Here is a 22547-nt window from a genome sequence, read left to right as displayed (position 1 = left end):
CTAGAGCCATTAAATTGGTCCTATTCCAGTCCAAACCAGTCCACCCAAGTTCAGGCATACCAGATGGCATGAGAATCGCTGACATAATTCAGTGGAATTGTAACCCTGTTTCTTCCCGCCCCTCAGATCGCTCTGTCTATCCCAGCTCTCCCAAAGCTCAAGGACGGGGAATCCTACTCCTGTTTCTTCCAGGACAGTTACTCTCCAGCCACCGTCACTGACTCTGGGATCACCTGCCCCTCCCCACAGCCCCAGAGAGTACCCAATGTGCTTGGTGGCCAAGGTGAGACAGGTTCCGCCTACCTGACCTCATTTGCCCTCTACGTGTGTCAGTCATGTGCTTGTAAATGGTGTTATGGACGTATGGCTTTATGGTGTGGTTGGAGCTGCGTTTTCTGGTGCTGTGTGTGAATGTTGGCAGTTGTGTTTTGTTATACATCTGCTATGTTTTTTGGATTATGGTTCTAATGACTTTGCGTGTTTTCATAAGGCATATTTTATTATTAAGAGATTTGGGGCAAAATAAACTTTCAGGAATTTGAAAGAAGTTGCCACATAAACATTCAAGATTAAACACCCACATGACTATGAATGCATTCCTATGGAGTGATGGTTGTTCAGAGATTTTAAGGATTGAGCTTCTGGCTGTTGTACACAGGAATGTGCGCACACGCGTGCGTGCGTGCGCATGTGTGTAATATTACCCTCCACTATGGTATTATAATATAATTTCAAACTTTCTTTGTCCAGAAAACCTGAACCCTCTGTGAGTGTTCTTGTGATAGGGTGGAGAGACTATACTGGTATACTGGGACTCCCCGGTGAGGTTTTTTTTTGACGTGTGCCTGGACTGTATATTGAGTAGGATTCCAGAGTTTAATTTCAGAGAAACCAGTTGTACCATGGGGCTCTGGTTCCCTAGTGCTGGCTGTCACTGACTATAAACCCAGTGTTTTGGTGGGTGTGTTCTAACTGGCATGCTCACTGTGTAATGCTGTACCAGGAACATGTGCTTTCTTTAGTCCTTGCCTTTAGAGATTTGCAATGACCAAGATTACATGATATGAGAGTGGATGTATGAGTGAACAGGGTGACAGTGGGCATATAATCGTGCGCGCATGTGTCTATATCCTGGACTCCAGGTTGATCAGAACTGTTTATGTCTAGTGTCTAGTGCAGATGGATCCTATTATATCTGTTTTGACTCTGTGTGTGGGAACACACTCACTCTTTTTTAAAGGAATGTGGTGATTTTTGGATAGAGAGCCCTGCACTTTAAATTCCCTTTCATCCATGATAAGCTTTCCTAAATATTTAGAGAACTTGTTCACACAGCCTGGTACAGACCTAAAGAATAACCTTAATATTCTTGATGTCTCTCTTTCTTTGATTTTCTAATCCCCCCCCCCCCTTCAGATTTTATAACAGTCACTCTGTCCTTACGGTTTGGTGATGTCATTGTGACCTCTCGGGAATTCACCTTCTATGACTGCACAGTTGTCAAACAGCTCTCAGGGAGTATGCCGTGAGTCTTTCTCTCTCACTCACACACACACATGCACACACATTCTTAACCTCAATAATCAAAAGGAAATCTTTTTGCTCGGTTAGTTTGTCAAATAAAAAGTAAAAGATAAACATAAAAATGCCACATGGGGACCAAGGAAACTCAGTACTATTTCCCATCCCACTCCCACACACAAAAACATACACATTCACAGAGGCATTGTAAGCCTCAGTTAGCCTTAGGTTAATTAAAAGGTGTGTAATGCCTCAGTTATGTCCATCAGCTTGAACATTGTTTGTTTATGAATCACCTTTTGTTATCCTTGTGAGGAATTTCCTTAAGTTCATTAATTAATTAAGTTAACGTAGCTTTTAACCATATTTTCTTTGTCAGCATCGCTGATTCATCCTCTGCAGATTTATCTCTAGCTCACACTGAGGTAGCGTGTGTGCTACCTGCTAAGATGAAGTGCTGTGTCTGTTGTCTTTGGACAGGTGTCGCGGCTGCGTGTCCAGTCGATGGGGTTGTAACTGGTGTGTACATCAGCACATGTGCACCCACAAAGCAGTGTGTGAGCAAGGTGTCATCATTTACAATGAAAATGTGAGTCTGCATGTTCACCAACGGGATAGCTCTGTGTATTTCTCTGTAAGTGTGTGTGAGTAGCAGCAACTACTTTGGTAAGTGCATTATGGCATGTATTTAAGGGGAGAATCCATCATAAAGAATGATGTGTTTGGTTTTGGCCTAAAGAGTAATTTCATTCACGTCAGTGCTAATAATGTTATTCACCCCTTAACCAGATTTACCTTGTGACTCATTTTAGCTCATTTGCTTTTCAAATGCCATAATGACTCCTGAAGAGGCAGATTATGCTAACATGGTCCATCATGATTACTGAGCATGTAAACACGTCGATCAGTAACAAATCAGCATTTGTACTACAGCCATCTGCTAACGTCGGAGAATCTGCTTTCTACCTCAGTTATTATTAAATTCGTTTCCCCGTTATGTTCATTTTGTTTTCTTCCCATTTCTGATCTCTTCCTCCCCTCTCAGTTTAAAGTCCCCCCAGCCTCCCCTGCTCCAACTACACCAGCAAATGTCCCCCCAGCCTCCCCTCCTCCAACTACACCAGCAAATGTCCCCCCACCCTCCCCTCCTGCAACTACACCAGCAAAAGGTTCCACAGTCAGCCCAGCCCTGACACACGCGCTCCCCACAACCACCATGCCCACTGAACCTCCTCCTACGACCACTACACCCACCACAACTGCCACTCCAACCACTCAACCCCCAACTACAAGTGCCAGAACTGCTACCCCAGAACTACCCACTACTGCTGCACCGGTCCCCGTGCCAACACCGAGTACATTACCCACAACTCCACAGGCGCCCACTGGCACTACCACCCGGCTAGTGCCAACCGCAGAAGCCCCGACGACGGTCACCCCCCATACGAACCCGACGTTACCCCTCCTGAGCGAAGCCGACTCTAAGATCCGCCCGCCCAAAGGCCTTCCGCCCGCGGAAGAGGAGATGCTGAGCCAGACGGAGAGTGTCGTGATCACCAGTGCGCGCACCCAGTCATCGCATGTCACATGGGCAGCCGAGGAAAAGGGCCTGGCGACGCCGCCCACGCCCACTGGGCCTTCTAGTGAGCTGCCACCCTCCGTGGAAATCTCTCCGCTGGTGGAACCGCCCACTGCTACTCCAGAACTTCCCAGCAACCCCCAGATCGTCGAGGAGCTGCCCCCGTCGCTGGTCAAGCCCCCTACCGAAACCCAAACGGCAGCACGACAGGAGCTCTCCGAGACCGCAGCCACGGACGCGGAGTCGGACGGCGTCTCTCGCATGGCACCGACGGAGTCTCCCGCCCTGCCCCCTGACCTTCACGCTCGTCTGGAGGACACGGCCGTCCACAATGGGACGCAGGTTCCCCGCCTCCCCCAGGAGGTGCTGGAGGTGAAGGACGTGGTCACGGCCGACAATGACACCACGGCTTTCTCGGCAGCGACGGTACTGTCTGGGGATGGGGACTTGGACCATGCCTCACCTGCTTACCCTCGTCTCCTGGACACAGACTCGGAGCTAGACTACCAGTACGACATGGCGGACTCTTATCTAGCGGTGAGTCCACACTAGTGGAAGCGTCTCCCAGTGAACTCACTGAACCCAGCTCAGAGAATCTTCCCTATCCCACCTCAGTGCCCCCTACCCTCCCGTATCTGTTCAGTTCAGTCACTGCGGGGCCCTTTTTGCTTTATTTGATATTACTTCTCCTTCAGTTGCTAAGGCAGTTGTTTGATTTGAGCTTCATTTGACAGGTCATTTTAACAGCTCATCCAAATGGTATATTAACAAATTTATTTGTGATGATTGAGTTGTTGTTAAGTCTTTGGATGGTATAGTGAGTATGTGTGTGTGCGCGCGTGCATGTTATTTAATGTGTGGGTGTTTGAAGCAGGCTGACGAGGGCTCGTTGCTGAGTTGGGGAGCGTCAGCGTGTCCGTGTGTAGAGAAGGTTCAGGGTTCCCCGCTGCTGCCTGTGCAGACCAAGAGGAAGATCACCCTGTTGGCCCGAAATCTTCACCTCTACCAGGTAAAACACACAGTGTCTCCTCTCCCCCTGTCCTGGGTGCCTTCTCTCCCAGGCAACACCCATCTTTTGCTCCTAATGCCCATTGGTTAATGCACACTGCCCTCACGTCGCTTAAACTCACACACATTCACAAATGATGAGCACCAGAGCAAGACGGTTTTGTGCCTGCTCTAGGACCAAGACCTGGAGTACGAGTGTGTACTGGTGATCGAGGGACGGACCGTGGTGGTGGATGCTTACGTAGAGAAGGATGAGATGAACCCCTCCCTCTTTGACATCACCTGTCAGCATCATCAGGTAACGCACATGACGGCAGGTCCCTGCTCCCTTTCTCCTGGATACTTGCGTGTGTGCGTAAGTGTGTGTGTACGTGAGTGCGTATGTGAACACGATGAGCGGCTGCTCTGCCTTGCTCTCCGTAAGGGCTCATACAGGCCCCAGTGTTAATGCGCTCGAGCCCTGTGCTGTTTCAGTACTCCTACTCGGGCCTGGTGGAGGAGTATAATGCCATGGTGTACGTGAAGAGGAGGGACACCTTCCATGTGGACAGTGCTAATGACCTCTATGGTGAGCTGCTTTCTATACACCTCTGAAGAGATCTCTGTGTTCCTGAATCTGTCGTCTACCCTCCCTGTTTACCTCTGCACAGGAAATGACAAGTTTGTGTTGTGGTAGTGGTGGAGTGTGTTGCTCTGCTCAGACTTGTAAACTGCTAACACATACCTGCCTGTATATCACCCATTACCTTTACAGTTTCAATGTGTTGAGACTGGAGTGTGTGTGTGTGTGTGTGTGTGTGTGTGTGTGTGTGTGTGTGTGTGTGTGTGTGTGTGTGTGTGTGTGTGTGTGTGTGTGTGTGTGTGTGTGTGTGTGTGTGTGCATGCTTCTTCAGAGTTCATGTTGCATGCCCACTGTATGTTGGGTTGGTGGGCCTCTTGGGTTCTGTTCATTCTAAAAGCAGCAACTCGCTTAAATACCAGTGTATATTTTGCCTGGTAGTCTGTAGTTGGAGTCGCTGCCATCAGCATGTCAAGACATGTTGAGCTTCCCGAGCAGTGGAGTATGGATCTGCAGTATGGTGTCCAGAAGCCCGTACAGTAGTGTGGTCCACCATTGTTTTCCTAGCAGCAAGAATCAGATGAGCACTGTAGCGTGCGTGCGTGTCTCTCTAGGGGAAGGTGTTATTACTGGCTACAGGGCCAGTAGCGGCTGCTGGCTCTGTGCTAGAGAGGTGATGGCTTGATAGGCTCTTGCTGCTCTTCCCGCATACATCAGCTATCTGTCTGTTCTGGTAGAGCTCAGAGAGGCACTGGATAAACCAGGGTCTGTATAACACGGATTCATTTAATCAGCTGCCAAGTGATTTAACTCATGGCTTTCTTTACTGGAATTGGAATAAAACATTCAGTGCTTTGAGACCACTGCTATATTTTCTCTCTCTCTCTGTGTGTGTGTGTGTCTCTCTCTCTCTCTCTCTCTCTCACCCAATGAAAGAGTGAGTGAGTGAAAAAGTTTTAGTGAGGGAGGTATGACTTTTAACACTTTAATGATGTACTATTTCTGATTCAGACTTTTGATAGCACAGTGAGTTTGGGGCTAACTTTCTTTTTGGTCTGTTACTGCCTGCTTGGTAGTACCAGGACTAGACCAAAACCTGTGCTTCAGCATGGTAGAAGTGCGTGTATCTAAGCAGCCTCTGTAGTAATGCTGAACCGTGTTGTCACCCTTCAAACTATACGTTTAGTACTGCTGTGATCTCTGTGCGTGGCAGTGACGCTGTATAACTGTTCGGTGGGGCGTTCCGACTGCAGCCGTTGCCACACGGCGGACCTGAAGTACTCCTGCGTGTGGTGTGAGGGGCCAGCTCGCTCTAGCTGCGTGTTCCACGGCTCCTGCTCCCACAACGTGCGGCCCACGTGCCCCGCCCCGCTGATACACTCGGTAAGACTCTCGCTCCCCTCGACTCGGCCGCCCTACACGTGTTTGTCAGCACACGTGTGTTTTCCACAGCTTGGCAAAGCCCGTGGCCCCTAACGCGCTGCTTGGTGTTCAGGTGGAGCCGCTGTCGGGACTGGTGGAGGGAGGCACCACCCTCACCATCTCTGGCTCTAACCTGGGCCAGAAGGCCCAGGATGTCCTGCAGTCGGTCACTGTGGCTGGAGTTTCCTGTGCTGTGGACCCACACCTGTATGAGATCTCGTCCAGGTGGGTGCGCACAGGTGCTCTCCCTTACTCTCCTCGAGTTAGTCCTGTCCGCTTAGGGCGCCTGTTCTCTCACCTGTAGAATCGTGTGCATTACGGGGCCGAGCGACACAGAGAGGACAGGACATGTCTTGGTCAAAGTATCCAGCGTGGGGAGTGGCATGTCCAGCCAAAAATTCACCTACCAGGTCACATATCTCACCCTGCAAATACAGACACACACACTTCCAGCCTGTCACACTTGAGTTCTTTAGATGTCCTCTGTGGGAGGAGTCGCTGGTTTGTCCCTCCCTGAACGGTGTCTCATGGGTCTGTGTGTGAATAGAGCCCAGTGCTGGAGGACATCAGGCCTCGGAGGGGCCCGCGGGCCGGTGGAACCGCCCTCACCATCACGGGCCTGAGGCTGCTGACAGGCCGAGCTGGCAACATCAGCGTGTGGCTGGGGGATGTGCCCTGCGCCATGTGAGTGATGTACACACTCCCAGCACACAGTCCCCTGCACTCTCACCAAGAGCAATAGAGCTCCTTGTTGTTATGACCAAGTCTAATGATGTAAGGAGTCGTGCTTAAATTGCATGTTTTAAACTGTTGTAAAAGCTTTTACACGCGCTCTGTCTCCCTCTGCAGTGTATCGGAAGTGCAGGAGGGCAGGATTGAATGTGTGACAGGAGCCAGCAACAAGACAGGAGAGCACCAAGTAACCGTGCGCTATGGCAAAAGCGAGCGGCATCTCAACGGCAGTGGCTTCCTCTACACCCCAGACCCGAACATCACACATGCCATGCCCTCCAAAAGCTTCATCAGGTGTGTGGGTGTGTGTGTGTGTGTGTGTGTGTGTGGCGTGTATCTGCAGGGGAGTGCAGTGAACGAGGTTCCATGTTTTTTACTGACTCCCATCAAACGGCCACTTCTCCTGTGACAGTGGCGGTCGCGTCATCCACGTTTCGGGCCACAACCTGGACGTGGTCCAGGAGCCACGCATGCAGGTGACTGTGTACCTGCTGGACTCCACCCGCAGCAGGAGGCATGCAAGCAGACGGAGCAGGAGGAACGCAGGGAGTGTCATAAATGCCGAAGTCGAGCAAGAGTTACTGTGGAGACACAGGCGGATTCTTCCAGAACCAGACTGCCTGGAAGACACCTTGTGTTCTGTCAAGCACGTGAGTAGAAACAGAGATTCCAATTTTGCCAGGTGCCTGTTTTTACTTTTCCTCAGACCTCTATGAGCTAAGCAACACCCCCACCCCTTCCCCTCCTCCATCAGTTTGAGGAGCGGTGCGAGGTGAACACCACCTCGCTGCTGCTGTGTCGGACCCCCGCCGTGAGCTCACAGGTGATTGGTGCCGTCACGCGGGTGAAGTTTCTCCTGGACAATTTGCACATTCACTTTAACACCGTCAGCCAATCACCTTTCACCTATGAGCCTAACCCCACCCTCCACCCCCTCAACTATCGTGACCCTTCTGCTATTCACCAGCCCTTCCGCTACAAACCAGGATCGGTCATATCTGTGGAGGTGAGCGGCCGATCGGCACTGGTTTCGCTGGACCCCTAGTTGGTTACTCTACAGTACATGGTGTTGCACACTGTGTCCTTTCTCTTTGCCCCAGGGGGAGAATTTGGACTTGGCCATTTTTAAAGAGGAAGTGGTAGCTCTCATCGGTGAGGGAGTGTGTGTTGTTAAAACTCTGACCCGGAACCACCTGTACTGCGAGCCGCCCCCCCAGCAGCCTGCCCCGCCCCCCAGCAACGGGCGCAAGCGTGATGGAGCCGACGCCCTCCCAGACTTCACAGTGAGTACACCTGAAGAAGGCCCCCACCCCGCAGGTGGTTCTAAAATGACAATATCTTTAAATAAGCTCTGACTGACTGAATTCTTCTACAAAGTACTGATGATTTTGTCTTTGGGACAAAAGTAGTAGTAGAATTTGAAGTGGGAGTGTGTGTGTGTGTGTGTTTGGGAGGTGGCTAACAGAGCTGGGTGTTCTATGGCCACAGGTGCAGATGGGCAGTCTGAACTTCTCTCTGGGCAGAGTGCAGTACGACACCCTCAGTCAGTCCACCTTCCCCATGGAGGCTCAGATAGGGGTGGGAGCAGTGGCCTCACTCGTCGTCCTCATCGTAGTGATCATCGTGCTTATATACAGGTGCGTGTTAGAGAAGGGACCACGGCTGTAAAACTGATCTTGGGAGTGTGTGTTTTTGCATGTGTGTGAGAGAGACATCTTTGCTCAGTAGTAGCCCATGAGCTCCTGTGAGCTGGGCTTGGGTTTTCCTTTGGTGTGAAGTACAGTCTCTCCAAACAGGACTTCCACATCTGGAGTCTATTCTATGTGATGGTTGTCTTCCCATGTCTCTGTTGTTTTTGGATTAGACTGTTTCCTTATCCTCAGCACGACTTAATCTCTGTCTTCAACACTCTGACCCCTCTTCTGCCTCTCTCAGGAGGAAGAGCAAGCAGGCACTGAGGGATTATAAGAAGGTTCAGATTCAGCTGGAGAATCTGGAGACTAGTGTGAGAGACCGCTGCAAGAAAGAATTCACAGGTGAAAGGGAGAATTGAAACAAACAAATCAGAAGTCATACAAATAAAAAAGGGCAAAGGGTGTGTAATGCTACACTTTTGAACCAAAGAGAGGTGGCATGAGTGTACTTTTTCAAAAAAGGTGAAAAGCGTACGCTTCGCACAGGTTTATCTATGTTGGAAGGATCTGTTTCTTGTGCCGTCTCACTGCAGTGATCTCATTCAGAGACCTGAATCAACTGAAATGTAACTTCCACTGAGAGATAGAGGAATTTCATTTTTGACTTCCTCTCATCAACCTTTATTCCAGACCTGATGACTGAAATGATGGACATGACAAGTGATCTGGTGGGATCAGGGATTCCGTTCCTGGATTATAAAATGTATGCGGAGCGCATCTTTTTCCCGGGCCACCGGGAGTCGCCGCTGCGCAGGGACCTGGACGTGCAAGACTGCCGGAGGGCCACGGTGGAGCAGGGCCTTGTGCAGCTCTCCAACCTGCTCAACAGCAAACTCTTCCTCACCAAGGTAATTTATGCATCATCCTTCTTAGGTTCAGGAAACTCAACTTGTGAAACAAATGTGTTTTTTTTTACTCTTTATTTATTTATTTTTAGATTTTTATTGACCAGTTAACTGAGGACTTTTTTTTAGTGTGTTACCAGTATACTTGTCCAGTGCCAGTTTGTATGGTTTGGAGCGATTATGGATCTTTTTCTCCTCTCACACATCCTTCTCTGCCTTGGATCCACCCTGGCTGTGTCTCCTCACTCCTGCCCTCAGTTCATTCACACACTGGAGAGCCAGAGGACATTTTCGCCCAGGGACCGCGCCTATGTAGCCTCTCTGCTCACCGTAGCCCTGCACGGCAAGCTGGAGTACTTTACGGACATTCTGAAGACCCTGCTCAACGACCTGGTGGAGCAGTATGTCGCCAAGAACCCAAAACTCATGCTACGCAGGTGAGGGAGTGAAGAGGAGAGCTTAGCGGGAGGGGTAGTCGGACAGAACATCCATGTTCTTATTTTAAAGTCATGATTCCCCACCCCCCCCTAACATCCTTCATGTCTGATTGGTTCATGCAGAACTGAGACAGTGGTTGAAAAGCTACTGACCAATTGGATGTCTATATGTCTCTATGCTTTCCTGAGGGTAGGTGTCAGAATATGCTAAGGGACTTGCTATAACTAGCCCACGATATAGTGCAGCATGTATTTTTAATTAATAAATGGGTACGTCCAGCTTCATGTTAGATGGTCAAACTGCATGATCAACTGGCTTTTGTTAATGCATGCAATAATCACTGCAGTAAAAAACTAGTGTGCTTTTGATGATTTATTGCATAAAGAAGTATATGATGCTCTATAAGCACAGCACTTTTCCACTGTGATGTCTTTATTTTCATGTAATGTCTTTTTCTGGTCGATATAAGGACTCTGCTGGGGAGAGCCTGTATATGCTCTTCAGGGCCATAAAGCACCAGGTGGATAAAGGGCCTGTGGATGCAGTAACGGGCAAAGCCAAATACACCCTCAATGACAACCGGCTGCTGAGAGAAGACCTGGAGTACCGCACACTGGTCAGAATTCAGACGTTTACCGCTGCTCATTCAAAACATGCATTCGGTGTTTTAACTTCATTTAACGTAGCCGCTCTTTTCTTTTTTTATAAACCGTTCTTCTCGTCGGCCAATATAGGATTCTCATACTCTGTCACAAAGAACAGAAGAGTGATCAACTGAATAACCAGGAAAAAATCTTTGTGCAGATCCACTTCCTGCATTCTCAAGTAGCTCTTAAAAAGTATTCCCTCCAGTGTGGGACTCGGGGTGAGAAGGAAAGCTCGTAATTACTAGTCGACTTGGTCCTTCAGTCCTGTGGGGCTCACGAGCCCGAGCTCCCAGTGTCTGTGGGAGGAGCAAGGCTAAAGTTGAAGAACAGGGAGGTGGAGCTTAATAAGAACGAAGCGTGGGAAGCTGGTCCTTCTGGTCAGCACATGCATCTGGGCAGGCCCGTCAAAGAGGAAGCTGACGGTGCTATAAACAAGAATGATGACACCAGAGCATCGTCAGTCAGGCTCCCTCAGAACAAAGATGGGGTGTTTTAGCTACTAAATGTTGAGGGCAAGCACACCATGTCAGACAGAGGACCAGTAGAGAGCAGCTGCAAACATAGAGTGATAGTAAAATTAATAGCTGGCCAGATGCAAATATCATTTTCTGACCGCCAGTATGAGGGAGACGCGTGTTTGTCAATGTGATCTCTCCCGTTCCTTCTGCAGACTCTGAATGTGCAGCTGCAGGGAGCAGCAGTGACTGAAACCCAGCCGCTAGCTGCCAAAGTCCTGGACTGTGACACCATAACCCAGGTCAAAGAGAAGATTCTAGAGCAGGTCTATAAGGGAACTTCATACTCCCATAGGCCACACACAGACTCACTAGACCTTGGTGAGAACCGTCTCTCCATCTCTCCCTTTCTGTCACCTCTTCATTCATGAATTCCAAGACCTCCTTTTTTGTCCTTCACTTATAAAACTCAAGCTTCAGTTCAGTTCAATTATATGCATATACATTTCTACAGTATCATGAAATGCCTTTGGACTATAGGACATAACATCAAACTCATTTCATCCCTCGCGTACGTTCAAATAGAGTAGTTCAGGCACGTCAGCCTGTATGAATGAAGGTTGGTTTGGTGTTGCAGAATGGCGGTCTGGTGTGGCAGGTCACCTGATTCTCTCAGATGAAGATCTGACATCTATAGTGCAGGGCAACTGGAAGCGCCTCAACACACTTCAGCACTACAAGGTACCTGCCTTTCTCAAAGCACTACACACACTGTCTTGCTGCCAAGTTGTTTTTTTTTTTGTTTTGTTTTTTTCTGACCTCTCACCCTTCAGGTCCCCGATGGAGCCACAGTAGCACTGGTGCCACGCAACAGCAAACACATCCACCATGACAACCATGACTATGTGGCGGGAGAGAGTGAGTACACACGCACTTAAACAGACAGACAGACGGCCCCGTCTCCCCCTATCAGATCCTTGCTCATATGTGTGTTTCTGGACAACACCACCTCCTCAGAGACGCCCATGCTGGAGGATGCAGATGAGGGTGGGGTCAGACTCTGGCACCTGGTCAAGGCCAGCGAGGAGCCGGAGTTGCCCAAACACAGACGGGGCAGTCTCAGGGATAGAGAGCGGGCCAAGGCTATCCCTGAGATCTACCTCACACGGCTGCTCTCTGTGAAGGTACCGCCCACACTCACTCGCCTGCTCCAAGCGCATTAAAGTGGCTCGTGCAAGCACTGCATGTGAATGACACGTGGCCAGTAGCTACTACGTCCGCACACAGGCACACTTCACTCATGCACTGCAGATATGTTGCTGTGTATAGGGTACCTTGCAGAAGTTTGTGGATGATCTGTTCATGGTGATTTTGAGCACGAGTCGGCCAGTTCCTCTCGCTGTAAAATACTTCTTTGACCTCCTGGATGATCAAGCCACTCTCCATGGCATCTTGGACGCGGAGACCATCCACATCTGGAAGACCAACAGGTACAGAGAGTGACGGGCACCTCATCATGATGGGATGGATGAATGTTTGGAAAATGAAAGTCAGTGTCCCTAGAAGTTAGGCAGCAAATAACAAAGTGTAGCTCCTAGGAATCAAGTCCTGGAGATGCTACCTCAAAGGAATGGAAGGGAGTGTGTACAGAGCTGGGTCTGGGTGGGATGGGGGTAATGATGTGAGCTTCTCTGCCTGTTCCAGTCTGCCCCTTCGGTTCTGGATCAACATAGTGAAAAATCCCCAGTTCATCTTTGATGTGCAGGCATCAGACAACGTGGATGCTGTCCTGTCTGTCATCGCCCAGACCTTCATGGACTCCTGCACCATTGCCGAGCACAAACTGGGCAGGGTGAGGCGGGCACAGCATCAAACTCCTTAATTCAGCTTTCTTCAAAGAGAAACCATGACAATAGTAATACTATGACCGGTCAGATGATTTGATGAGCTCTGAATTTTCTTTACTGTATCTCTTGATCAGGACTCCCCTATAAACAAGCTTCTGTATGCCAGAGACATTCCTCGTTATAAGCAGATGGTGGAGAAGTAAGTTCAAGAGATCTTTTGTAGCTCAGATGCTCACATCAGATGAATGTGAAAGCATTTAATTTTAAATCAGAAATTACATTTACATTGAAACAGACTAACAAGAACCATCACCTTCTGATTTTGTAATTGAGACCCAGCCTAATTCTAAACTATGACTGAAAAACATGTTTTTCATTTGTCCATATCTTTCACTTTCTCAGGTACTATGCTGACATCAGACAGACCATCTCAGCTAGTGATCAGGAGATGAACTCTGCCTTAGCTGAGCTCTCCAGGGTACACTGACAATCTTGCATCACTTCTACATCTTGCAACTAGTACTCATCTTTCACAAAATTTTGCAATTCTGATTAAGTACAATGTTCTTGACTCATTTCTACAATTTTATGACATGCCACTATACTTGTATGCCTAGAATTACTCTGGGGAGCTGAATTACTTAGTGGCCCTGCATGAGCTGTACAAGTACATCAACAAATACTATGACCAGGTGAGTTGGCAGCAGTGGAGATGAGGGGAGTGGCTACAGAGAGGACTGCTCAGGGAGCAGTGAGGAAAAGGCTAATCTCCAGTACCGTTCCTGTTCGTTAACTGCATCTGAACATGTGTTTTAGATCATCACTGCCTTAGAAGAGGACACCACCGCTCAGAAGATGCAGCTTGGTTATCGCCTGCAGCAGATCGCGGCTGCTGTGGAGAACAAAGTGACTGACTTGTAACTGAGAGATCATGGACGGATGATGGAGAAAGAGCTAGGGATAGAAGGGAGGGGTGAGGAAGGGAAAGGGCGAAAGTAAAGGGCACGTTGGGGAATGGCCTAAGTGATGCAAGGTTTGCTAAAAGTAGGGAAAGGGTTATATAGGAGAAAGAAATAAGAACTGCCTCCATTTCTGTGTGGACATAAATGGCGAGGCACACTGTCACTTTGGAAATTTAAGACACAATGTGTTAAGTGACTATTTACAAGGTCCCTGACTTTATCTGTTAGAAGAGATTAGTGAAGTTGACTGCTCACAGAGACCCAGCATCCATCTCAGAAACATCTAAAGAGGTCTGCTGTGAGAAACTGCTCCGCTGGGGTCCACTGGAAGAGTGCAAGATCCCGGGATTTGCATCCTGAAGGACACGTACAAGCATAATGGACGTGTGTGAAGTCACGGCAGGAGGAGCAGCAGAATGCATGAACACTTATGTGTCCTCCACCTGCAGCAGAGTGCATCTGAACACTTATCCGGTGGAATTCGGGAGCGACTGTAGTATTCGCCATTCGAGCCCACGTCATGGACTTCTCGGCCGAGTTCCATTTCCCTTCCTCTCGTGTTGCAGAGTCACTGGGACTCTGGTCCAAATAGACATTATCTGAGTAGGACAGTGACACACAGTCATGCTGCTGAAGCAGAAAGCAGCAGGGCTATGAAAAGCATGGTCAAAACATACATGGGACTTTTGCGCTTTCCTGTTTTTCTCTACCTCTTCGTTGTTCTCCTCTTTCTGGTTACATGCTTCCTTCTATGTGTCCGCGTGTGATTTTATTCCTAGTCCTTGTCTAGCAATACACAGACTACTCATCTGTACAGTCATAACTGTGTTTGTACTAAAATAAGGAAAGTGTGTTGGGCATTGGCCAAATGTCATTTTTGTTTTTCCTGTCTATAGTCACAGGCAGGAAGTGAAAGAGAAATTTAATTGTATAATTAGCTCAATGTAGGGCATACTCCTTTTAGGTTATTTATTTGATATTACCATATGTATCTTTTGGCCTTTTCTTCTGCAACTGCCTCTCACACATCTGTCTGTCAGTGAACAGGAGCTCTGACTTTCAAATATAAAACTTCACTCCATGGGCCTTCCAGGCAACAACATTCAGTGAACTGCGGCAGTTCTCAGAAACATCTCTGCCCTAGCAGTAGAACATTTTTAAACACTTTGTTCTGTTGAGGTACCAAGGGTGCGTTCTCTTCTACATATGGCAATACAGAGATGGCTGGATATTTGACACCTTTCAATTAATTAATTCTAGGTTTTTTGTTTTGTTTTGTTTTTTTAGTAACAGTCACTGGAAAGATGCTGTAAAGAACCAATGAACCCAAGTGAAATAATGACAAATGTGTTCTGTATTTGGACATAGTTCAAAACTATGTTCTAACATCCCTTTTATGCTTATGGGAGAAACGGATCTTGTGGGATTGGCTAGCGTTTTAAACGTGGGTTGGGTAGTATTTGAAACGTCCTATGTGGAGATGTTAATTTCACGCTGTACTGTCGTTCTCTTTCTGCCGTTCTTTAGATGAACACTAGATGGCAAATCTTCAGTTCAGAGACCGATTTTTGACTGTCTTCAGAATATCATTGTAAAGAAGTGAAGGCCTATCTGAAGGTGTCTAGTAGTTCATACAGAAAGCCAATTATGCATTATAGAAAGGGAGAAAAGCGGTCAATTTCAAAAGAGGCTAAGATGTACGGAAGCAGCGACTGAGACAACTGGTGCGTTAGATAAATGGAACACATGCAACGCTTGTTGTGAACCAATATAACTAAGTATGATGCAAATTTGTGCAAAAATAATCAAAAGGAAGTAAGCTGTAACTATTATTAGGTTGTATAAATTCTTGTGTAGAGTAGAGCAGGCTCAACCCTAAACATTTCACGGTTTTGTTTTTATATAATTTGTTTACCAGGAATAATGATCGTCTCCCACCACTAGCTTATTACCAACTGTGTGAACATTTTTACAAATGATGAGAGGTAATAAATCTAACTGACTGTGCATTTGTGATTTCAACTAATTAAATGGTGCGTCTAATGTTTCCTGGGCTAGACTAAAGAAATGCAATAATGTGCTTAACAGCACGAAAGCTGCCTGATCGTTCGGCCTGAAGGGAGAGGGCTGGGAGTTGGGCCGAGACCGTATCAGGGGTTCAGTTCAAAACCACGACTGTGAATCCGAATCATTTAAATTCAGCTTCCTCTATGGCGCCAAAGCGAGAGTGCGCGGCGTCAAAGAAAATGAACTAGAAACAAGATGGTTTTTGTATTACCGTAGTCACCGTAACAAACAATGCACACTGAAAATTAAATTGCTACACTTTAATTACTCGGTGTCTTAGTAATAACCATTAAAAAATAAGGGATTGGTTTTTATTTGTTGTGAACTAATGAAACTTCATCTCTACCTTTCTTCTTAACGCCGAAGTGAAAATCCTCGGCACGACACTACGAACTGGATATTAACGGCTAGAGTGAACATGCCCCCGGCAGTGAAGATTAGCTAGTGATGAACTGATATAACGTTGTATGGAGACGTTGCATGCGTCAAATATTTAGAAATTGTAATCGGTGTCCTAAGTGGTACTTGTGATCGTGTTCTCAGCTAGAATGTCCGTGGATCGGTCATATCCTTGTAAATATTCGCCCGAATTTGTCCTTGACGTCCTTTAGGCTTTTTGCAATTCGACTTCTTTAAAAAAATAACGTTTGTATAGGGTCGAAACACTTGTTATTTCTAATGTAATATTTTAATTATGTTCTGCGAATAAGACGTACGATGTGTAAATATCGAATCCTGGTGTTTACATAGCGACCATTTTACGAGATTTTACATCAATGGGCCACGAAAGCCCGTTTTACCCAAGGCTAAATAATTCACCCCATCTTGCTCAATATTATAAAATTTCTCGTCGTATGCAACGGCAAAATCCGTTGAACATTGTCAAACGCAAACCGTATTTCATTCTTCTATTTCTTCCATTCAAATACGCAGATTCAGATTTTTATTTTTTATTTTATTTGAGCATTTAGTTTACTTTGTTTCCTTTGAACAACATATGGGCCGCCATGTTCAAGTGGCAGCGTTTATTTCTTCCGTAATGGTGGCGCTGTCCCTCTCCCCTTTTTAAATCGTTTCTTTCTATAGTAATGGTGGCGCTGTCCCTCTTTTTTAAAATTGATCTGGAAGAATTAACGAAGCGTGCTTTACCAGCATGGAGTTTTTGGTGATGCTTATTTGTTCCGGCAATTTGTTCAGCTAGCGAGAAAGGTTTACACAAACGGTACAAGTAAATACGATAGCTAGCTAGTTAAATGACTTAATTTTCAGGTGACTTTATGCGCCCTTCCCAGTGAGAAAAGGCATTTATTTTACTGTAAATCAGTAAAAGGTTCCGCCGGCAGTCGCACTGCTAGGTTAGCTAACTAGCTAGCTAACTCAGTAACGGTGTGCTAGCTAGGTTAGCTAGTATCTAGCTAGCCAGCTTCTCAACGCAGCAGCAGGTAGGTAGGGGAGACTAATCCAGTCTTTTTTGCTTTTTTTCTTGCAAACATCTCACTATTTCTGTTAGCGAGGCGTTAATATGAATGTGTCCGTGCGTTACTGTAGGATGGTCCGTCGCAGCGGCGCCGGCTATACTTCCAGCATATACTAGCTGTGCCTCTTGAGTGATTTAGCTATTGATAATGTTGCTGAAGCTAAAATGGACAGACTGCTGTTCACAAAAGAGCTCGCGTTAGATAGACTACGTGTCTGAAATTATCCGCCCGGTTTGTTCTAAACAATCATATACCAAGCATGTATACGTTTGAACTGTTGCCAGTTAGCTAAAGCTAGCTAGGTAGCTGTGTGTATATGCAGGTATTTGGTACAAAGTTGGCTTAGGTGAATTAATTATTGGTACTGTATTTACGTCTAGCAGTATTGTACTTGCTAATATTGCACCAATACCACTGACTAAAAGTTTATCGACAACGTTGCTCTTTTCCATACATAAGCTCCCTGCGTGTGTCCTCCTAGCGCAGTTTTGTTTTTCTTGTTTTAAAACCCTTTGACCTGGGATTTTACAGTATTTATACTCAGGATTACCATCACGTCCCTTGTCCGAGTTAGTTATCTCAGTACAAGACTGCCACCCAGAATGTTTCAAATTGCGCAGGTGCCACACCCGATGATCCAGGCTATGAACTCTTAGCGCTGTTTGTGGAGCGGTCAGTAACTGACTCCCTAGTATGTCATACGATGCATGGTGTGCTTTAAGGAAGACGATGCTAAGTGATCAACAGTTGTCTTAGCATATACGTATATGAACAGGAAAGTTTTTTTTGTTTGTTTGTTTTTTGCTGTGGTATATGTTTAAGTATGGCTGCTTCATATGAAGAACAACCAAAAAAACCCCATTAATTACTAAAACAATATGTCGCAGCTGCGATCTGCCTTACAATATTTTGAAACGCACCGTGAATCCTTGGTGTGACATGGTTAAGGACTGGACTGCCTTATTTATTTTTTTACCAAAATATTTACATTTGTTGGATCATGTGAATGCAGTGATTCATCAGAACACCCACGGAACATCTGGAACCAGGATTGGCCAGAATCTCTACAGCACATAAAGATATTGTGATTTGTTAGAAGGCTTATTGCATCCTTCAGAGATAGCAGTGTTGTAATAAAAATGCACAAACTGTATATTCACTATATACAGTTGAAGTTTTATGAGGGATAAAACCCTCTTCCCCATTTAAGGAAAATGGACAAGGTTTTTTTGTATGGGGACCATCATGTGCATTCATGTTGTATGGTTTTGTTTGCATGGTTAACTACATGGTGCTTTTAACTCCTCATCCATGCTTATGTGCTTTCTTCAGGGTAGGAACGTGATGGAGTCATCAGAGCAATCCCCTGCAGGTCCAGGATCTCAGGATGTGAACCCTGTGTTCCTTCAGCAGCTGAGAGAACTGGACATCCCAGAGGAGGCAGCCAAGCAGGTCTGCTGAAGCTTTGTGTGTCTGTTTGACATCTAGAATTCAAGCTTCTGGGGGAAAAAAAAGGCATGCAAAGTCAATTCTGGCAGACAGTTGTGCAGTGAAAGTCTTACAAGCATTTACAGCAGTGTTTTATTGCTTTGGGTGAAGTGAGTAGCCTTCTGACAGCAGGTGCAGTCCAGCCTACAGAGGATGTATGTGTTGAGTGTATTGATGTATTATTTGTTTTTCCTGTTGGTTTTAGGCACTCTTACACACAAGGAATGTATCTGCCGAGGAGGCGGCGATGTATTACTTCAACAAACTGGAGAATGAGGTCTGCACATAATTACTCACACATGTCTTATGCATGATACAGTGACCACGTCGCCTTGTCTCTCTACTCATCTGCGTGCCTTTGTCCTGTCCATTCTTATAGGAAGAAGGAGATGAGGATCTGCTGTTCAAGATGGTTTTTATTGTGAACATGGAGCTGTCCATGGGGATGGGCAAGGTACGTCCAAACCGTGTAAAGTTGCTGCCGAGACCCACTCTGAGTGCAGTGAGCACGAGTCACTGAGCACAGTGCTGAGATTGTGGGTGGGCTCCTGCAGGTGGCTGCTCAGGTGGGCCACGCGGCTGTGGGGCTGTACCAGGCCATGCAGGAGAAGAACACTTGGAGGGAGATGGCCTGGAAATGGGACCATGCTGGGTGAGTCACTTCATGCCATCGCCTTAAGAAATCCACATATTTTGAAATGTTTTTAGAATGATGTGAAAGAGCTTAGGGTGGGATTTATTAAGTGAATTGTGCTTTCACACCACCGTTGTGAATCATGGCACAGTGTGACCTGCTTATTCCCGGCTGAGTGTGCATGATCAGACGTTCTCGTTTTGAGTACTGAGCATGTAGCACATTCTTCCCTAATATAGTCATGATTAATAAACAGTTTCCAAATGTTGTTTAATTGTGGAAATGTAGATCTTATTAACAACAAAAGATGTTAAGACCTTAATCTTAATCTTTAACGATGATATTTTGCTGTTTTGAACTGGGCATATTTTTAATGTCTTAGTTTTAGACTGTGTGTCGGTCCATGCCAAGTACATATCCATTCTAGACTCCTGGGTAGAAAATTAGAGTAATAATTTGAAAGAAATCACTAAATATGTCCTTTGTCATCAAAATAGGTGTCAAGGGTGATGGAGTATGTTGTTGTGAAAAATTGGACTGCTGTGAATTTGTAAAAACATAAGTGGGGTTGCATTCATTCAGTTCATTTCCAGAGACACAACAGGTGCAGTCTTGTGACTTGGTCAGCTACCTCTGGCTATCATTTGAAACTCCCCTACTGTGTGTGTGTGTGTGTGTGTGTTTAGCGCTAAGAAGGTTGTGTTACAGGGCACCAATATGGCACACTTGTTGGAGCTACAGGCTCTTGCTATGAGTCTGAGCCTCCCTACAAAACTGGTAAATGATGCCGGACTCACACAGGTAATATGTGCTGCTGGGCATAATTAAAAGTACATAACACTTCTGTAGGTAGGAATAGAATGGAATATAATTATTGATCGATAATCATGATTGATAATCAATGGTTATTTGTCAGAGAGCCAATTAAGACTGTTCTGCTTAAAATTAAAGATGAAACGTAGCTTGAGATTTAAAAATCTACTTAATGCTTAAATAGATGGACCGATTAATGATGTACATCACAGGAAACATAGCTAACCACAATACATGATTTTATTTTAAGCGTTTTTTTTTCCTTTATGCATATTACTTCAAATGTGCAAACACCATGCAGCTTAGGATAACACCCAGGGGTGGACATAGTCTAACTAGAGTGTCTCATCTGCTGATTTCAGGTGGAGCCAGGGTCTACCACTGTCCTTGCCATCATGGGAGAGGAGGACATGGTCAACAATGTCACAGGCAGTTTGAAACTGCTCTGAGCAGAGAAAAATACGGCTGTGGAAAAACACGAGCGCGACATATTTAAAGTGTCCACACGGAGGCAGCATAGCCACACAGCAGGAAGGCGCTCAGACTGTCAAAAATATTTTAAATAATTAAAAACCGCAAATCCCATAACTCACATGCTCCTACTGACTTGCACTGATACACACACGCACACACACACCGATTAACAATACCATTGTTAAGATAGGAAGAGGGCTGCATGTATAGATGGTTGCATTGAATGTTTGTTCACGTTCATTATATTATGAAAGGTTATTTAAAGAGGAGATCTGTAACGACCAATAATGGGTCAGTAATCAAATAGGTAGGCATACCACTCATTCCTTCCTATATAAACATATAGCATTTACTAAAGTTAGAACCTAGTGTTTTGGTGATTGTGGATCCAAAGTAGTCATTGTAAATTAGTCAAATGAACTGTAACACTACGTCTAAAAGCATTCCTTCTAGATGTAAGAACTTCTTTTGCATATCTCCTTGGAAAGGTTTACTGCTCATCAGTGAAGGGGCTTCCTTTGCTATGAAGTGTGATGTATAAATTCATGTATGTATATAACTTTTAAGTACCTTAAATGTAACCTGTCATGTTATTAGAGATAACGAAGGCATCTTGACATGGGGTGGGACATCAAAATCTCAAAGCCATAAATTTGTGAAACGCCACTGTTAACAGTTTCCATTGTATTTTGTGTTGTTAGTTCTTGATGCACCTCACAATGGATTGCTAATTCTTTAGGAAAAATTAGCAATAATATCGTCGTGCACCCCAACTATTTTATTTTATTTTTAATAGAGATGTGTTAAACACAATACATTTTTATTTTAACTTTCAACACAAATGCTAAATGGTGAAGACTGTAGGATACTGAATATTTGGGTAACAACGGTGTTCAAATAATTTAGGTTGCTTATGTTCTCTCACGTTTATCCATTATACGGAATTCACTTTCCTGGCACTTGTAATAGGAAGGATGACGAAGCATAATTCGTTCGGTGGTTAAGATCACCCTAGAATGGCCATTGTAGTTTGCTCAGTTTCTAAAACATTTCACCAGGGTTTGTTTCAAAGGGAACCGGAGAAGTGGAACTGGAAGTCATTTGCGATATAGGCCGTTGAAAGGCAAACAATATTTTCCTTGTACTCTAATTTTTTTAGCAGTTGAACCTTGATTCTCGTTAAAGACACGGCATTACCCTACATGTAAAGAGGACATAATCCTGAACTCTCCGTAGCACTAGTTAGCTGCAATCAGTGGAGAAAATACAGGTCAGTTTTTGAGGTTTCGGGTTTGGACCAAGAAACATGCCATACCCTGTTTGAAATACCATGTCGTGTCTAAATTTGCCTGGCTAACAGGCAATACCTGTTGCTTACCAATAGCTTACAGATCAGAGAATAAAACAGGCGATTGAGACGAAAGGTTCCACGTTACAATTTGAGAAATTAAAATGTATTTGGATTTTGTGGCAACTGCTCTTCTCGGTCGTAGGTACATCAGGTGACCCGAATATAACCGTGAAGGCTGTTCACTCATAGCACAACAGAATTCTTGTAAACGATGAGACTTGTTCTGGACCGCAGCTGAGACACATCGAGTCTATATCCTCTCACGTGCTCAGCAAAGGCCTGAAACTGCACTGAGCGCGAGATGGCCGTGTCATGGAGCATGCTGGCCGATCAATACAAGGCTTCACGTTGACGTGGGAGCTAGTTTTTTGGTATCAAAATGTTTTCTGACCAGCATTCTCCTGCCGCAAAATCCGGAGCATCTGCTAGAGACTGCGGAAACTGACATGTAAAAATAAGACGTAGTATATATAGCACATGACTACTTCTATAAATAATTAGTAATTGGTAATTGCGGTCTTCAGTGTTCCCTA

General features: G+C 45.8%; 2 protein-coding genes across 10 annotated transcripts in view; both read left to right on the top strand.

Moving 5' to 3' along the window:
- Window positions 1-15716, top strand: part of plxnb1b (plexin b1b) — a 59726-nt gene extending 44010 nt beyond the window's left edge. For 5 of the 8 annotated variants that reach the window (XM_035524257.2, XM_035524254.2, XM_035524255.2 and 2 more), the window contains 31 exons: window positions 127-283; window positions 1417-1525; window positions 2002-2110; window positions 2567-3637; window positions 3972-4109; window positions 4284-4406; window positions 4583-4676; window positions 5881-6050; window positions 6163-6314; window positions 6394-6499; window positions 6637-6773; window positions 6939-7115; window positions 7234-7471; window positions 7576-7827; window positions 7922-8104; window positions 8310-8458; window positions 8757-8857; window positions 9146-9363; window positions 9619-9797; window positions 9921-9987; window positions 10268-10414; window positions 11116-11281; window positions 11538-11641; window positions 11734-11818; window positions 11918-12084; window positions 12230-12390; window positions 12605-12752; window positions 12882-12946; window positions 13150-13225; window positions 13365-13439; window positions 13564-15716. In XM_035524257.2, coding sequence (XP_035380150.1) covers window positions 127-283; window positions 1417-1525; window positions 2002-2110; window positions 2567-3637; window positions 3972-4109; window positions 4284-4406; window positions 4583-4676; window positions 5881-6050; window positions 6163-6314; window positions 6394-6499; window positions 6637-6773; window positions 6939-7115; window positions 7234-7471; window positions 7576-7827; window positions 7922-8104; window positions 8310-8458; window positions 8757-8857; window positions 9146-9363; window positions 9619-9797; window positions 9921-9987; window positions 10268-10414; window positions 11116-11281; window positions 11538-11641; window positions 11734-11818; window positions 11918-12084; window positions 12230-12390; window positions 12605-12752; window positions 12882-12946; window positions 13150-13225; window positions 13365-13439; window positions 13564-13668 — 5229 coding nt within the window. In that variant the 3' untranslated portion in view covers window positions 13669-15716. Of the gene's footprint in view, window positions 1-126; window positions 284-1416; window positions 1526-2001; window positions 2111-2566; window positions 3638-3971; window positions 4110-4283; window positions 4407-4582; window positions 4677-5880; window positions 6051-6162; window positions 6315-6393; window positions 6500-6636; window positions 6774-6938; window positions 7116-7233; window positions 7472-7575; window positions 7828-7921; window positions 8105-8309; window positions 8459-8756; window positions 8858-9145; window positions 9364-9618; window positions 9798-9920; window positions 9988-10267; window positions 10415-11115; window positions 11282-11537; window positions 11642-11733; window positions 11819-11917; window positions 12085-12229; window positions 12391-12604; window positions 12753-12881; window positions 12947-13149; window positions 13226-13364; window positions 13440-13563 lie in introns of those variants that run through there. The other 3 variants (XM_035524258.2, XM_035524259.2, XR_014124491.1) reach the window with 3 other exon arrangements.
- Window positions 15717-16252: 536 nt separating this feature from the next.
- si:dkey-19e4.5 (UBA_like_SF and PTH2 domain-containing protein) lies at window positions 16253-21341 on the top strand. 2 transcript variants are annotated; one of them, XM_027016738.3, is made up of 7 exons: window positions 16253-17218; window positions 18587-18706; window positions 18948-19019; window positions 19122-19196; window positions 19297-19394; window positions 20063-20177; window positions 20552-21341. In XM_027016738.3, exons 2-7 carry the CDS (start codon window positions 18599-18601, stop codon window positions 20636-20638), a joined length of 555 nt encoding a protein of 184 aa, XP_026872539.2. In that variant the 5' UTR covers window positions 16253-17218; window positions 18587-18598; the 3' UTR covers window positions 20639-21341. The 2 variants fall into 2 exon arrangements, with proteins under 2 accessions (XP_026872539.2, XP_026872541.2); XM_027016740.3 differs by lacking the exon at window positions 16253-17218 and adding an exon at window positions 17242-17926.
- The last annotated feature ends 1206 nt before the right edge of the window (window positions 21342-22547 follow it).

Source organism: Electrophorus electricus, chromosome 7 (assembly GCF_041902795.1).
Source record: "Electrophorus electricus isolate QZ-2024a chromosome 7, ASM4190279v1, whole genome shotgun sequence".
In the NCBI taxonomy this organism is placed as follows: domain Eukaryota; kingdom Metazoa; phylum Chordata; class Actinopteri; order Gymnotiformes; family Gymnotidae; genus Electrophorus; species Electrophorus electricus.
The sequence above is the reverse complement of the archived record's forward strand: the minus strand, read 5'-3'. Positions and strand labels throughout refer to the sequence as shown.